This window comes from Dromiciops gliroides, chromosome 1 (genome assembly GCF_019393635.1).
Source record: "Dromiciops gliroides isolate mDroGli1 chromosome 1, mDroGli1.pri, whole genome shotgun sequence".
Classification (NCBI taxonomy): domain Eukaryota; kingdom Metazoa; phylum Chordata; class Mammalia; order Microbiotheria; family Microbiotheriidae; genus Dromiciops; species Dromiciops gliroides.
The window spans coordinates 259,397,618-259,410,759 of NC_057861.1; the positions used below are offsets into that span (position 1 = coordinate 259,397,618).

At 35.7% G+C, this 13,142-nt stretch overlaps 1 protein-coding gene across 1 annotated transcript in view; it reads right to left on the reverse strand.

Annotated features, from left to right (window-relative positions):
• Positions 1-13,142, reverse strand: part of PXDNL (peroxidasin like) — a 574,279-nt gene that overhangs the window by 137,580 nt on the left and 423,557 nt on the right. The window contains exons 12-13 of the mRNA XM_043975169.1: positions 8,743-8,901; positions 4,300-4,412 (exon numbers count right to left, since the gene is read on the reverse strand). Coding sequence (XP_043831104.1) covers positions 4,300-4,412; positions 8,743-8,901 — 272 coding nt within the window. The remainder of the gene's footprint in view (positions 1-4,299; positions 4,413-8,742; positions 8,902-13,142) is intronic.

Sequence of the window (13,142 nt, forward strand, 5' to 3'; positions counted from 1 at the left end):
TTTTTTATCAGATATGCACAGATTGTTTTTAATAGAAAAAACAAAAACAAAAACAAAAACAAAAAAGGATCATTTATCAACTTGTCAAACTCTATTATGTGTGTAGCTTCTTTTAATGGACACACACCTGAGTGTTCCAAAAGTCTTAGTGAAGCTCTAGGCTTTCTAATAACAGAAAATGGAATTAAGACTTTTGAGACACCTGTACAAATGGACAGATATAAACACACCACACACAAACATAACAACATGGTATTATGAATACCTATGCTTACTAAACACCTTTAATAAAAAAAAATCTTCATTTTTAGTTGTGATTTTTTTTTCATATCTGTAGTAAATGTCCCCACTTTCCTATAGGAGAGTTCTAGAAATCTCACCCTTACCTAAAAAAAGCCAAGGTGTTTCATGCTCTTAGGAAAATATTTGTCATGAAGCCCACACCCTTTACTACTTCAAAAATTCAAAAAACTATGATTAAGTGGTTAGTACATTCATGGCACTTTGTTTGATGCTGGGGATAAAAAGATGGAATGAATCCTAGTCTTCACCCTCAGGGAGATTGACTGCACTCTAATAGTTAAGATAAAACATGTATTCAAAGAGTTATAATACAAAACTTTGATAAGTGCAGAAGGGAAGGCTACGGAAAAGGTGGCACTGGAGTTTAGCAAAGGAAGAAGGGAATTAATTCAGAGGTAGAGATGAGGACACTTCTATTTTGGGCATAAAAAATTATGATGGTGGCAGCTAGGTGGCATAGTGGATAAAGCACTGGCCTTGGATTCAGGAGTACCTGAGTTCAAATCCAGTCTCAGACACTTGACACTTACTAGCTGTGTGACTCTGGGCAAGTCACTTAACCCTCATTGCCCCACCAAAAGAAAAAAAAAATTATGATGAGCAAAGGCTGAGCAATAACCATGAATTTAGGTCAAATTGAGTTGATCAGAGAGGTTAGGCAGCTATAGGAAAAGTTCTCAAACTTCCTTTGGAGTCTCAGTTTGTTTTTTTCTTTTTTAGATTAGTTTTGTTTTATTTTAGTTTGTTTTGGTTTTGTTTACAAAATAAGACAGTTGGACTGAATGACAGAAAGAGATCCTGCTATATATGCAACCCTGAGGAGAGTAATCAGATCCCAGAACAGTCTTGTGGGCAAGTAGTCAGGGACAATACTGCTGGGGAAGCCACCATGCAGGGAGGGAAAAGAGGTCAGGTCACATAAAACTTGCAATGTGTGCAGAAAAACTTTGAAATCCCACATCAGCGGTCACGCACTAGTTTTAATTTTTGTTTCTATATGGGTAGCTTTTTTGAGAACCAGATGTGTCCAGGGAGAAAGTGTGACATCTATCAATGAATCCATTCCATGACTCTGAAAGACATCTATAGATACTATACCATCACATCCCCAAGAGTGACTGGGGAAGACTGGAGTGGGAACTTCTGCTCCAATGTTCCTGGGTGTTAATAGGAAGGTTAGAGAAAAGGAGTAAATATGATGGAATAGGTATGGCCCAGTCACTCAACATGGATAAAATGCCCAACTAAAATATTTATTATTCCTATAAATTTATACAAAAGAGATAGTAACCTCGAGAATGATTAGTTAAAGCTAATACAATGAAATATGAAAAGTGACATGAAAGGAAACAGGAAAATCATACAGCAGTAAGGGTCAAACAACTTCTCTTTCATATGCATAAAGAAATATGACCTAATTTAGAATATGGTGTTATGTCATCAGTTGTAAAGAAAGATAAAGAGCTAAGGATGAATTTAATTCTGTGTCCATATTTTAGAATCATGGATTGTCTCTGAAATGAATATTTGAGATAAAAATGGGATAGCTATGTGGCCTAGTGGATAGAGCTGGGTACTTGGAGTCAGAAGAGACAGGTTAGATTCATGCCCCAGATACTTACTAGGTGTGTAATTATATGCTAGTCACTTAACCTCTATGTGCCTTAGTTTACTCATCTGTAAAAGGGAGATAACAGCATCTACCTGACAGGATTGTTGTGAGGATCAAATGAATTAAAATGCATAAAGTACTGTCACAAATGATAGCCAGTATTATAAAAAGAACTTGTAACACGTTTAAGCCAATGTCTAAAAATAGGAATCTTGTTGCTTCAAATCTTTGCATTATGCAAAAAAAAAAGTTTGGTCATTGATTAATTGAACAAAGAAGTAAAAATAAGCTAAAGAGAATGGTTTTAAGCCTTTAATCCTTCCATGTCCTAGAGGTATGAAATAGAAATTCCCTAAATAGCATTTGCAAAAATAAATCTAGCCTTGAGAAACTCCCCAAGATTATAACAGAGGATCCTGTTTCCTGATACAAGATATCTAACCTCATGCATTTATTGCCTGGGAATAGAGGGGCAGCTTTTTTTTTTTGCCCTTGTACCCACAGTTCTCAGTAGTATGCACAGCTCAAGATAGGTATTTAATAAATTTTTGCTCAGCTGAATTAAGAACATTTATGGGGATTGACTCCCTTAACCTCTAAAACATCATTGGTTGTGATTTTAATATTCTCCTTTAAGAAAAATTACATGTGCAGTATAAGCAGTACTGTTCAAAAAGTGATATGTGATGATACACATACCTACTTAGCAAAGAGTCCTGGAACATTCAGTTTAGTAATCATAAATAACTAGTACCTCAAGACATGTTCTTCTGGAAATAACTACTAATCCTGCTGTTCCAATATTTTCTTGTTATTCTTGTTGCTATTTGTTTTTTCTTCTGCTTTGTTGTGTGTGTTTGTGTATGTGTGTGTCCTTAAAGACCAGATTCAAGAGATAATTGTCTGATTGTTCAAATGAAGTTAAAAGGAAATAAGCAAATGAATTGCAATCAGCATGGTCCAGTGATCCAACAAGAGTGAGTCATCCAATTTAAATATTTCTTAATTATTATTTCCATACATAATGAAATGGGGAGGATCTCATAAATGCAGGACTTCTCCAAGGATGTAGACTGCATCCTATCCATGCTTGCCCATCTTCTGACACTCTCATCCATGTACTCACAAAAGGTCACCACAAGGGATCCATCCAATGTGCTAGAGGCCTTCCTTGATTTCTTTAAGGATTTCTATAAATTTACATAAACAAGCAATGTGAAAGTGACTAGAGAATCTGTCTTGGAGTCAGGAAGACAGTTTAATATCTAGCTTTTGATAACTACTAGCTTTGTAACCATGGACTGATCAATTAACTTCTCACTGCTCAGGGTAACTTTCATACTGTGTTAACAAGAGAGAGGCTGACCTGCATAGGTGGAGGGAGATTCCACAACAGTAAGTTGTTTTGGGGGGTTTTCTGGTTTTTTGTTTGGTTTTGTTTTTACGGAGCAATGTGGGTTATGTGACTTGCCCAGGGTCACACAGCTAGTAAAAGTCAAGTGTCTGATGCCAGATTTGAACTCAGGTCCTCTCAAATCCAGGGCCAGTGCTTTATCTACTACGTCACCTAACTGTCTCCAGTAGTTCTTTATATCACTGAAATCACAAGTCCAAAAAGCGACTGCAACTAAGGTTTTGTATCTTATAGACATGCTTTCGTCACATTGATTGGATTTGGTTTTCCACGTTTCTTATTGTGGTTAGCAAGGTGACACAGAGGACAGAGTGCCAAGTCTGACATCAGGAGGATCCATCTTACTGAATTCAAATTTGGCCTCAGACACTTACTAGCTATGTTACCCTGAGAAAGTCACTTAACCCTGTTTGTTTCAGTTTCTTCATCTATAAAATGAGCTTGAGAAGAAAATGGAAAACCACTCTACTATCTTTGCCAAGAAAATTCCGAATGGGGTCAAAAAGAGTCAGAAGTGACCAAAATGACAGAACAACAATAACAAAATCTTATATGATGTTTTATTCTATGATTTATAGTGATGCATTTTTGAGGAATTGGAAACAAATGGAAACTTTAAGAAAGAGTGGGCCTGCATCACTGTGTTGTTGCATTGTAGCAAGGGTTTAATATAGTGTAAATAACTGTTTCTTAGCAAAATTGAACTATACTTATTCGACCAATTATTTCTGTCAGCTAAATAATGAAAGGACATCATTTGTGAGGAGTTGTGAAACAAAATCAGATACCAAATGAAAAATCTTTTTAAAAAAAAGGGGTAGAGGAAAACGTTTGCTTCCATATGATAAGAAGCTGCCACTTTTGTGGGAGAAAAGCATAGCTGTAATAAATCAATCTGAAAATGACTACTTCTGTAGCTTTAGCACAATTCTTACCTTTTTTAAACATTATCTTTCAAAAGTTACTTTACCTTATTCCAAGTAATTATGGGTTGAGGTTCTCCTTGAGCACTACATGAAATGTTTATATTCTTCCCAACCTCTACACTTGTATCTTGAGGTAGCTGAGTAAACACAGGAAGCACTGCCAAAATTACAAAGAAACAAATGAAAATAACCTCACATCAATCGTCTCTCTCCATAATGGATAGCCAAATCACACTACAATTTACTGGATACTGTATTGGTTAATATTGACTTTAGTGTTTGAGAAATTAATTACTTGGCAGGAAACACAGGTCTGCTTCCATTGCAAGAGGAAAATGGGCATCCTACTAAACCATAATAAATTTGCCATGTAAACAAATTTAATTTGGCTTTCTTGACTCTAGCTTATAGGACCAAAGAGAAGGGATCCTTGAAAGGAATGTGTCTTGCATACTTGCTTCTTGTAACAATTAGGGGAAATGCTGTTTGGCAGGCCGACTCAATTTGAAATTTGTAAAACGGTGAAAAATGTCCTGGAAAAAACCTATGATATTGGCAATTATGGAGGGAAATGAATGAGGCATAGAATAAAAATATCATGGAAAAGATAGAATGAGTATTGCCTAGTCCAAGAAGTGGAATAAGTAATTCTTAGGTGAATACAATAGAGAAGAAGATGAAGGATTTTTAACAAAAATAGCAAAGACTGAAAATCCAAGTGAAATAAAACTTGATGCAATCAGCACAGTATCTTTAGAAAATCAGATCATCTTGAGGACCCAACCAGTGAAACATATGGATGATTCCAAGGGCAATGGAGAAAAACATGATGGGTGTCTTATGATATAGCATAGCATCAACAATGCTTCCATGTGCACAAAATATCATAAAATATGGCATCTGGGAAACGTATGATTGAAAAAGATGTGGGCTATTCAAAGGAGATAATGTGCATGAAATACTCTACAAAGTTTAAAACACCATATAAATATAATCTAGAATAGTGATGGTAAAGATAACTGCATAGTAAGAATTAAGCATAACAGAGAGTTTAGGAAATATTATAATACCCATACAATGTTAAAAGACCTAGAGAAAGAATCTAACATGTTGGACAAATCTATGTAGAATTTAGGAAAGGACATGAATAAGATGAGAAAACATCCATCAGTTGTGATAGATACCACTGGAGGGAGCACCAACATCAGTCATATCACAAATACACTGAACTATGTTTGCATAAATATTTAATCACTAAAAAAGACCTAAAATGTAAGTCTAATCATATCACTTCACCACTCAATAAAGTACAGTGGCTCTCTATTGCCTCCAGGAGCAAATACAAAATGCTCTGTTTGTCATTTAAAGCCTCTCCAGTCTTCTTCATGTTACTCTCTGAAACATACTCTTTGATCCAGTGACACTGGATCTTTTGCCTCATTTGTAACCCCAGCACTTAGCACAGTGCCTGGAACATGGTAGGCATTTAATAAATCTTATTAAATTAAATTGAATTGTCTAATAATTAGTAAATTCAGCCAAAATGACTAAACCAGCTTTACATTTGGAAATAGCCTCAATGGACCTGCCCTTACTCATATCATTATCTCTCAATTTAATAAATACTGAAAGTGATTTCTAAATATACATTTTAGTTCTTTCTGATACGCCTTGCCTATTGGAAAGATGGCACCCATACCAAGGATTTTCAAATTTTTGAAAATCTGACAACCTTCATTTTTTTTGAGATCAAAGAACTCTGTTTTGTAGTATAGTTTAAATATAAAGGTTTATGATAAGAAAGTGGAATGTATGCTTTCTTATAGGCCATGGTGGAGGTTAACAAGAAGGTCACAATATAACCCTAATAGTAAATATCAAGTTGATAAGAGTGGAGACGATGGCTGTAAGAATTTTAATAAGATATCCTCCTATCAAATGTTACTCACCATCTAACTGACATTGAACCTCATGTAATAAATGTACTACCTAGGAGTGGAAACATCGTTCCTGTTTGCTTTTTAGTATATCATTTGTTATTTCAGGGCAAAAATGAGTGTAATTTAGAAACTGAAAAATTGATATCACCTGGATTCAAAATGAATATCATCAGAGAAACTTAAAAGATGTAAAAAAAATTCAATAATCTCACTGAAGAACTGAAAGCTGCACTACATCTATAGATGGATCTGTATAATAGCACATAACAAATAAAAGCCAAAAAAGCCTAACTCCATCTAGAGACATATCTCTGTGAAAATAGATACTAGTTCATCAGTCTTGAGTGACTGTTTCTTGCTATGCAGTATCCTGTGTAGAGATTCATCAAGCATCTATACTTTACCTGTCATATTTTAGTAGAAAAACACCCCCAGGCTGTGCTGTTCTTAGTCCTTTGTGTACTGAAAACTGATTGTATAACCTTTTTTCTCCACTGAGCCAAATGAAGTTGAGAACTTCCAATCACTTGAGTAATTTCATCCTCATAGGTAGATTTCAGGCTAATAAATTCACCACAGATTGATCCAACAGCAACAGAACTGCCTCATCACGATCCCTTTATTTTTGTTCATCTTCCTTTGCTTTCTTTTTTTTCCATAGTTTCTATTTTCTTCCTCTTTTGGTACTTCTAGACGCTTTTAAAATTCTTTTCGTCCCCTTTTATGTTGCCCCAACAAGAGACAAGAAACTCTAGGGACTAACTAATTAGTATGAAGCATTTAGCTATTTCTACACAGATTTTTGTGTGTGTGTATATGCATGTGTGTGTATATATGTATATTTACACATACACACATACACACACATATATATTATCTATACATATATTACACATATACATATATGTATAGACATACATATATTTATATATAATACTTAGATACATATAGGCATTTTTCTTAATCATATTAATATTTGTCATTTTTTTTTGTAGGGCAATGAGGGTTAAGTGACTTGCCCAGGGTCACACAGCTAGTAAGTGTCAAGTGTCTGAGGCCAGATTTTTACTCAGGTCCTCCTGAATCCAGGGCCGATGCTTTATCCACTGAGACACCTAGCCCCTATATTTGTCTTTTTTACAACACTATATCCTGTTTTTCTGTGGCTTGCAGTTTGCTCTTGACTACTTGCTTCCCTCATTTTCAAATAGAAATACACAGTACCATATTTGACCATGGAAAAGTGAAACAAATTTAAGAACATGTGAGAGGAATTAAGACATTTTGTTGACATGTTTAAAAGTTATATGAATGCAATTTATTTAATATTTATAAACATCTCTATTTCTACATAAGCCATAAAAGCACAGATTTTAGTGTTTAATGACAATTTTTATGTTTAAGATTGAAGAAGATTTAATGGATTTAGTGGAGATTTTAGTGGTTTAGTGGATACGGTGTTGGCCTTGGAGCCAGCATGACCTGGATTCAAGTCTTACCTCTGACATATACAGGATGTTTGCAAGTAGGTAAGGTACTTAACCTCTTCATATTCTAGGCAAAAATCTGAGACTCAGTTATAGAACAGGTTACTATTTTCCCTGGTAGAGAAAGTTTTCTCTCTGAGATCTACCCTATTAATGAAATCATGGGTCTAGCACCTATTCCTAAATACAAATTATCTTATATTAAAAGGGGGGCAACTAGGTGGCACAGTAGATAGAGCATGGCCCTGAAGTTGGGAGGCCTTGAATTCAGATCTCACCTCAGACATTTACTACCTGTGTGACCCTGAGTAAGTCACTTAATCCCAATCGCCTTAAAAACAAAACAAAACACATCCAGAGGCATCTTCAGTTGTCCTGCTATATATTTGGCCACTGGACCCAGATGACTCTGAAGAAGAGAGTAAGATTGGTAATTTTGCATAGCCCTCCCTCACTTAAATCCAATTCATTGCAAGTCATGACATCACCCCAATGTCAACGATTCTTTTCGAGAATGAAGGATAAACAACAACAAACATATTAAAAAAAAAAAAGATTCCTAAAGGGTTCTTTTCTCCTTCATACTTCTCATTGTACTATAAAATCTAGATAAATACTATTGCCTCATTCCTCTTGCTCTCTCCCTTGGGACACTGGCCTCTTTAAAATTTTCATCTTAGTTTGATCTAAATCAGGACAACAGGTGCAATGGATAGAGCACTGGCCTTGGAGTCAGGAGTACCTGAGTTCAAATCTGGCCTGAGACACTTAACACTTACTAGCTGTGTGACCCTGGGCAAGTCACTTAATCCCAGTTGCCTCACTAAAAAACAAAAACAAAAACAAAACTATGTTAAACCAACCACTATCTTATTCTCAACTTCCAATTCTAACTCATCTGATTGAAAGTTCCTTGAGGACAGGGACAGCTTTACTTCTGTATCAGAATATTCAGTGGCTGGCATGAGGCTTGGCACATAGTAATTGTTTAATAATTGCTTTTTAATTCATTCATTTATTTTAGTATAATGGGATAAGTTGGAATAATAGGGAGAATTACCTTTGCGCTGTACAGTCAACTGGACAATCACTCTCTTCACCCCCAAAGAACTGACAGCCTGACATTCATACTGGCCTTGATCATGCTCTGCTACATGGGCAATCCGAAGTGTGCCTGAAGACAGAAGGATGTGCTGGCCTTCCTGAGGGAGCTGGCCTCCTGCAGGTAATAAAAAAAAAAGAGATATACGTAAGCATTTCATTGCCTAGATCCTTAAACATCACAAATACGGTTTTCTTACTTGTTTTTATTTTTTGTTTTCATTTTCCTGACTCTACTTTTTTTTTTAATTAGACGGTATTTCATGACCGGTTTGGTTCCCTGCCCCTGAACTTCTCTCACCTTCATAGGCAGAACCATTAATATCAACAACAACCATCATAACCAACAACCTTCTTGTTCTGCACTGCTTGAAGCTCTGGTTCCAGTATTGGTCCCTGCACAAGTAGAGTGTAAGGAGCCCTAAGTTATTAGTTCACCACCCACATTGACATTGATTCCATTTTAGTTTGCTCCTTCCCTAATAAGTCAGTACCCAACTTGTTCTCAAGTCAGTGAGACTTTACCATGTGACAAAGTTCCTGAAAAACTGGGTTCTCTGTCCTGTATTTCCATAAGTATGATAATGCTTTTTCCCCCTGATCTGAGTCCTTTCAGTGGTTAAATTTCTTCTTGATCTTTCAAATATTATTATCCATTGTGTCTTATGACTAGATTCCCTCCCTACTGTTGAATATTCTATATTTTGAAAATCTGTCTAACTGAACAACCATCTATCTATCTGTCATGTGGACTTCTACTAATATTTTCCCCTACCCATATGTATGAAGAGCCAGATTTAGGAATAAGTATTGATTTTTTAAAATAAGTACTCCCATTTCACCTGTCCTTCCCCGCAACACAGATTGACCCATTTTCAACCCACTTTCATATTAATGTCCCTATGCTGCCTTTGCCCAATCTTGCTCTGCCTTGATTTCCAGATATAAATTCCTGTTGGGTGGACTATCCTATCCCTATCTAAGCTGTCTTATGGCACTTAGTACTGACTATATGTCTACTCTATCTAACTTGAAAGTAAGATGAAAATAATCTTTGTGTTTAAAAAGATTTTTAAAAAAAGAAGAAATAGCATTGCATATTTATAATGACTAAACTCAAAAATAAAGATTTAAGAAAATGTGGGAAGGAGGGAAACAGTGATACATTTCTAGAAAGAGTAGTCTTCAAATGCTTCATCCATTTACTTATCAATATCCTCATTGATCCCATACAATTTGGCTTTCATCCCAGTACTCTACACAAACTACTCTCTCCAAAGTAACCTAATTGACCCCTTAATTGCCAAATTCACAATAACTTTTCTCTATCTTCATCTTCTTTAAACTTTCTGCAATATTTGACAGTATTGATTGCCTTATTGATATCCTCCTTCCTCAGATTCTTCTCAGTCTCCTTGCCTAGTTCATTGCCTTCATCCTGACCTGTTAAGCAATATCCATTCTCCTGTTTTTTTACATTCTCCTTTGAAAATTCTTACATTCTCTGGCCTAAATGAGCCAATTAATTAGCAACAAAATGTAAGTGCTTACCATGCCCAAGGCAATGTTCTTAGCCCTGAGGATATAAAAGACAGTCCTTGTCCTCAAGGAGTTTAAATGTCAAAAGGGGAAAACAACATATATATACATGAGACTAGTAGTCAGTGAATGGACACACACATATGTTACATATATATGGTTCAGGGAGAATAATACTGTGGAGGGAATAGTTATAAGCAAAACAAACTTTCTGATCCTGGAGGGAAAGAGTAAAAGGAATGTTAAAAAGTAAAGAAAGAAAAGCAACTATAGTCTAATGGGGAGAAGGGGGTTAGATTGCCCCTTAGTCAAATGGAAATAAGCTGAACAAATTGCAGCACATGAATGTAATAGAATATTATTGCACTATGGAAAATGACGAAAGAGCCATTTTCAAAGATTATTGAGTGCTGTGAACTGATGAAGAGTGAACAAAAAAGGAGAACAATTCCTATAAGGGCAACATTGTAAAGGGAAAAATACTCTGAAAGAACTGATAAAAATAATGATCAACCAAGCCTCCAAAGGAACTAGGAAGAAACAAGTTGCCCAACTCCTGAGAGAAAACAAGATGGATTCAAGATGCAGAAAGATTCATTTCTGGATATGGCCATTGTGTGTTTTGTTTTTTGTTATTGTTGAGTTGCTGTTGTTGCTGTTGTTGTTGTTGTTTTGTTGTTGAGTTCTTTCAGTCCTGTCCAACTCTTCATTTGGGGTTTTCTTGTCAGAGTCTGTAGGGGTTTGCTATTTCCTTCTCCATCTTGAGGCAAACAGCATTAAATAAGTTGCCCTGGATCACACAGCCAAGTGTCCATTGTGTGCATGTGCTTTGCTTGACTGTGTTTATTTGTTACAAGGTTATTGTTGCTTTTCTTTCATTTGGTTTTTGATTGGGGAGATTTGAGGGACAGAGAGGGAGAGTTATCAATAATGAAGCCAAGAAAAGGAAAGTCATCAAAACATTATTTTTAAATACACAAAAGATAACAGAAGGAAGTTAAGCAGGTGGCTTAGAAAAGCAGGATAATTTTTAAATTAATGTGTGGAATTTATTATATCCTTTTTCTTAAATTAGTACTATAAAATAGAGATTTACAGTTTCAAATTCAATATTCTTTTGCATTTTGCTGTGAAAGACTTTTTATGTTGTTTAAGTATATAATTAAAATATAGAGTAATAATAATGAATATATTTACACATATAAATTTAAAGTTTGCAACATACTTTACAAGTTATTTCATTTTATCCTGACAACATTGGGAGTTAGGTACTATTATCCCTACTTTGTTGATGAGGAAAAGAAAAATTAATAGATTTGTCCAGTTTTACACAGTTTCTAAGGAAAGATTAGGACTTAGTTCTTCCTGATGCTAAGCCTGGCCTTCTGTTCTAGAACTTTATGAATATACTAAATGGCAGCCTAAAAATAGAAGGAAAGTAATCACTTAGCGAAGGTACTAGCAGTTGGGTGGGCCAGGAAAGGCCTCCTATAAAAATGGTATTCATTGAATCTTGAATGAACCCAGGTAATTTGATAAGTAGAGCATTCCACTCATGGGAGATAGATAGTACAAAGCCAAGGAGATGGGGAGTTGAATGTTATTTATAAGAACAGCAAGCTGGACAATGTAGTATAAAAGTACAGTGAGTGGAGGGTTATAAACTTAGAAATGTTTTAAAGATCTTTAAATAACAGAAAAGATTACATTTGATCTTAAAGGTAATAGGGAGTTTTATGGTATTAGACTGACATGGTCAGATTTACATGTTGAGGATGCCACTTTGGCAACTGAGGGGAGGATGGCTTGGAGTGGGGAAAAACATGAGGAAGTAAGATGATTTTAGGGTTATTATAATACTCTAGGCAAAAGTAAATGATGGTTTGTGCTAAGGTGGAAGTTGTATGAGTGGAGACATATACAAGAGAGGTTTTAGAGACACAGATGACCCTCAAATACGAATATTTGTACCTAAATCATCTGCTGGCCTCCACTTTCATATTTGCAGCTGCTTATTGGTCGTTTCTAGCTACAGATCATGTTACACTACTGCTGTTCTTTTGTATATAAGACATTTCACTCTGCTTCAGTTCATGTAGGTCTTTCCAGGTTTTTCTGATAGTATGCTGTTCATTATAACCTTTATATAGTACCTTAAATTTGACAAAAAAATTTTCTTCACAATAGCCCAGAGAAGTATATACCATACATTTTGCCATTATAATCGAACATCATAACTATTTTCCTCCATCCTTTTCCCTTCCCATGATATTTACTCTATTTTCTATCTTCTTTTACCCTATTCCTCCTCAAAAGTGTTTTGTTTCTGACTGCCCCCTCCCCTGATTTACCCTCCCTTCTTTTACCCCTCCCTCCTTATCCTCTTCCCCTCCTACTTTCCTATAAGGTTAGATAGATTACTCCTCCCAATTAGGTGTGTATGTTATTGCTTCCTTGAGCCAACTCTGATGAGATTAAGGTCTTTGAGCTAATTCTGTGTTCTAAATTTTCTTCCACCCTACGAAATCTAGGAATTCAATATAATTCATACATGTGCAGTTATGCATACCATCTTCACCTTCCTCAAGTGTTTTGCTTTTTACTGCTCCTTCCCCCAATCTGCCCTTCCTTCCTTCACCTCTTCTTCCCCCCCCCCATGCCCTTATCTCCTTTCCCTCCCACTTTCCCTCAGGGCAAAATATATTACTATATTACCACTTGAATATGTATGTTATTCCCTCTTTGAGCCAATTCTGATGATAGTAAGATTCACTCACTCCCCTACTTTATATATTTTATATAGTATTTGGGATTAATTGT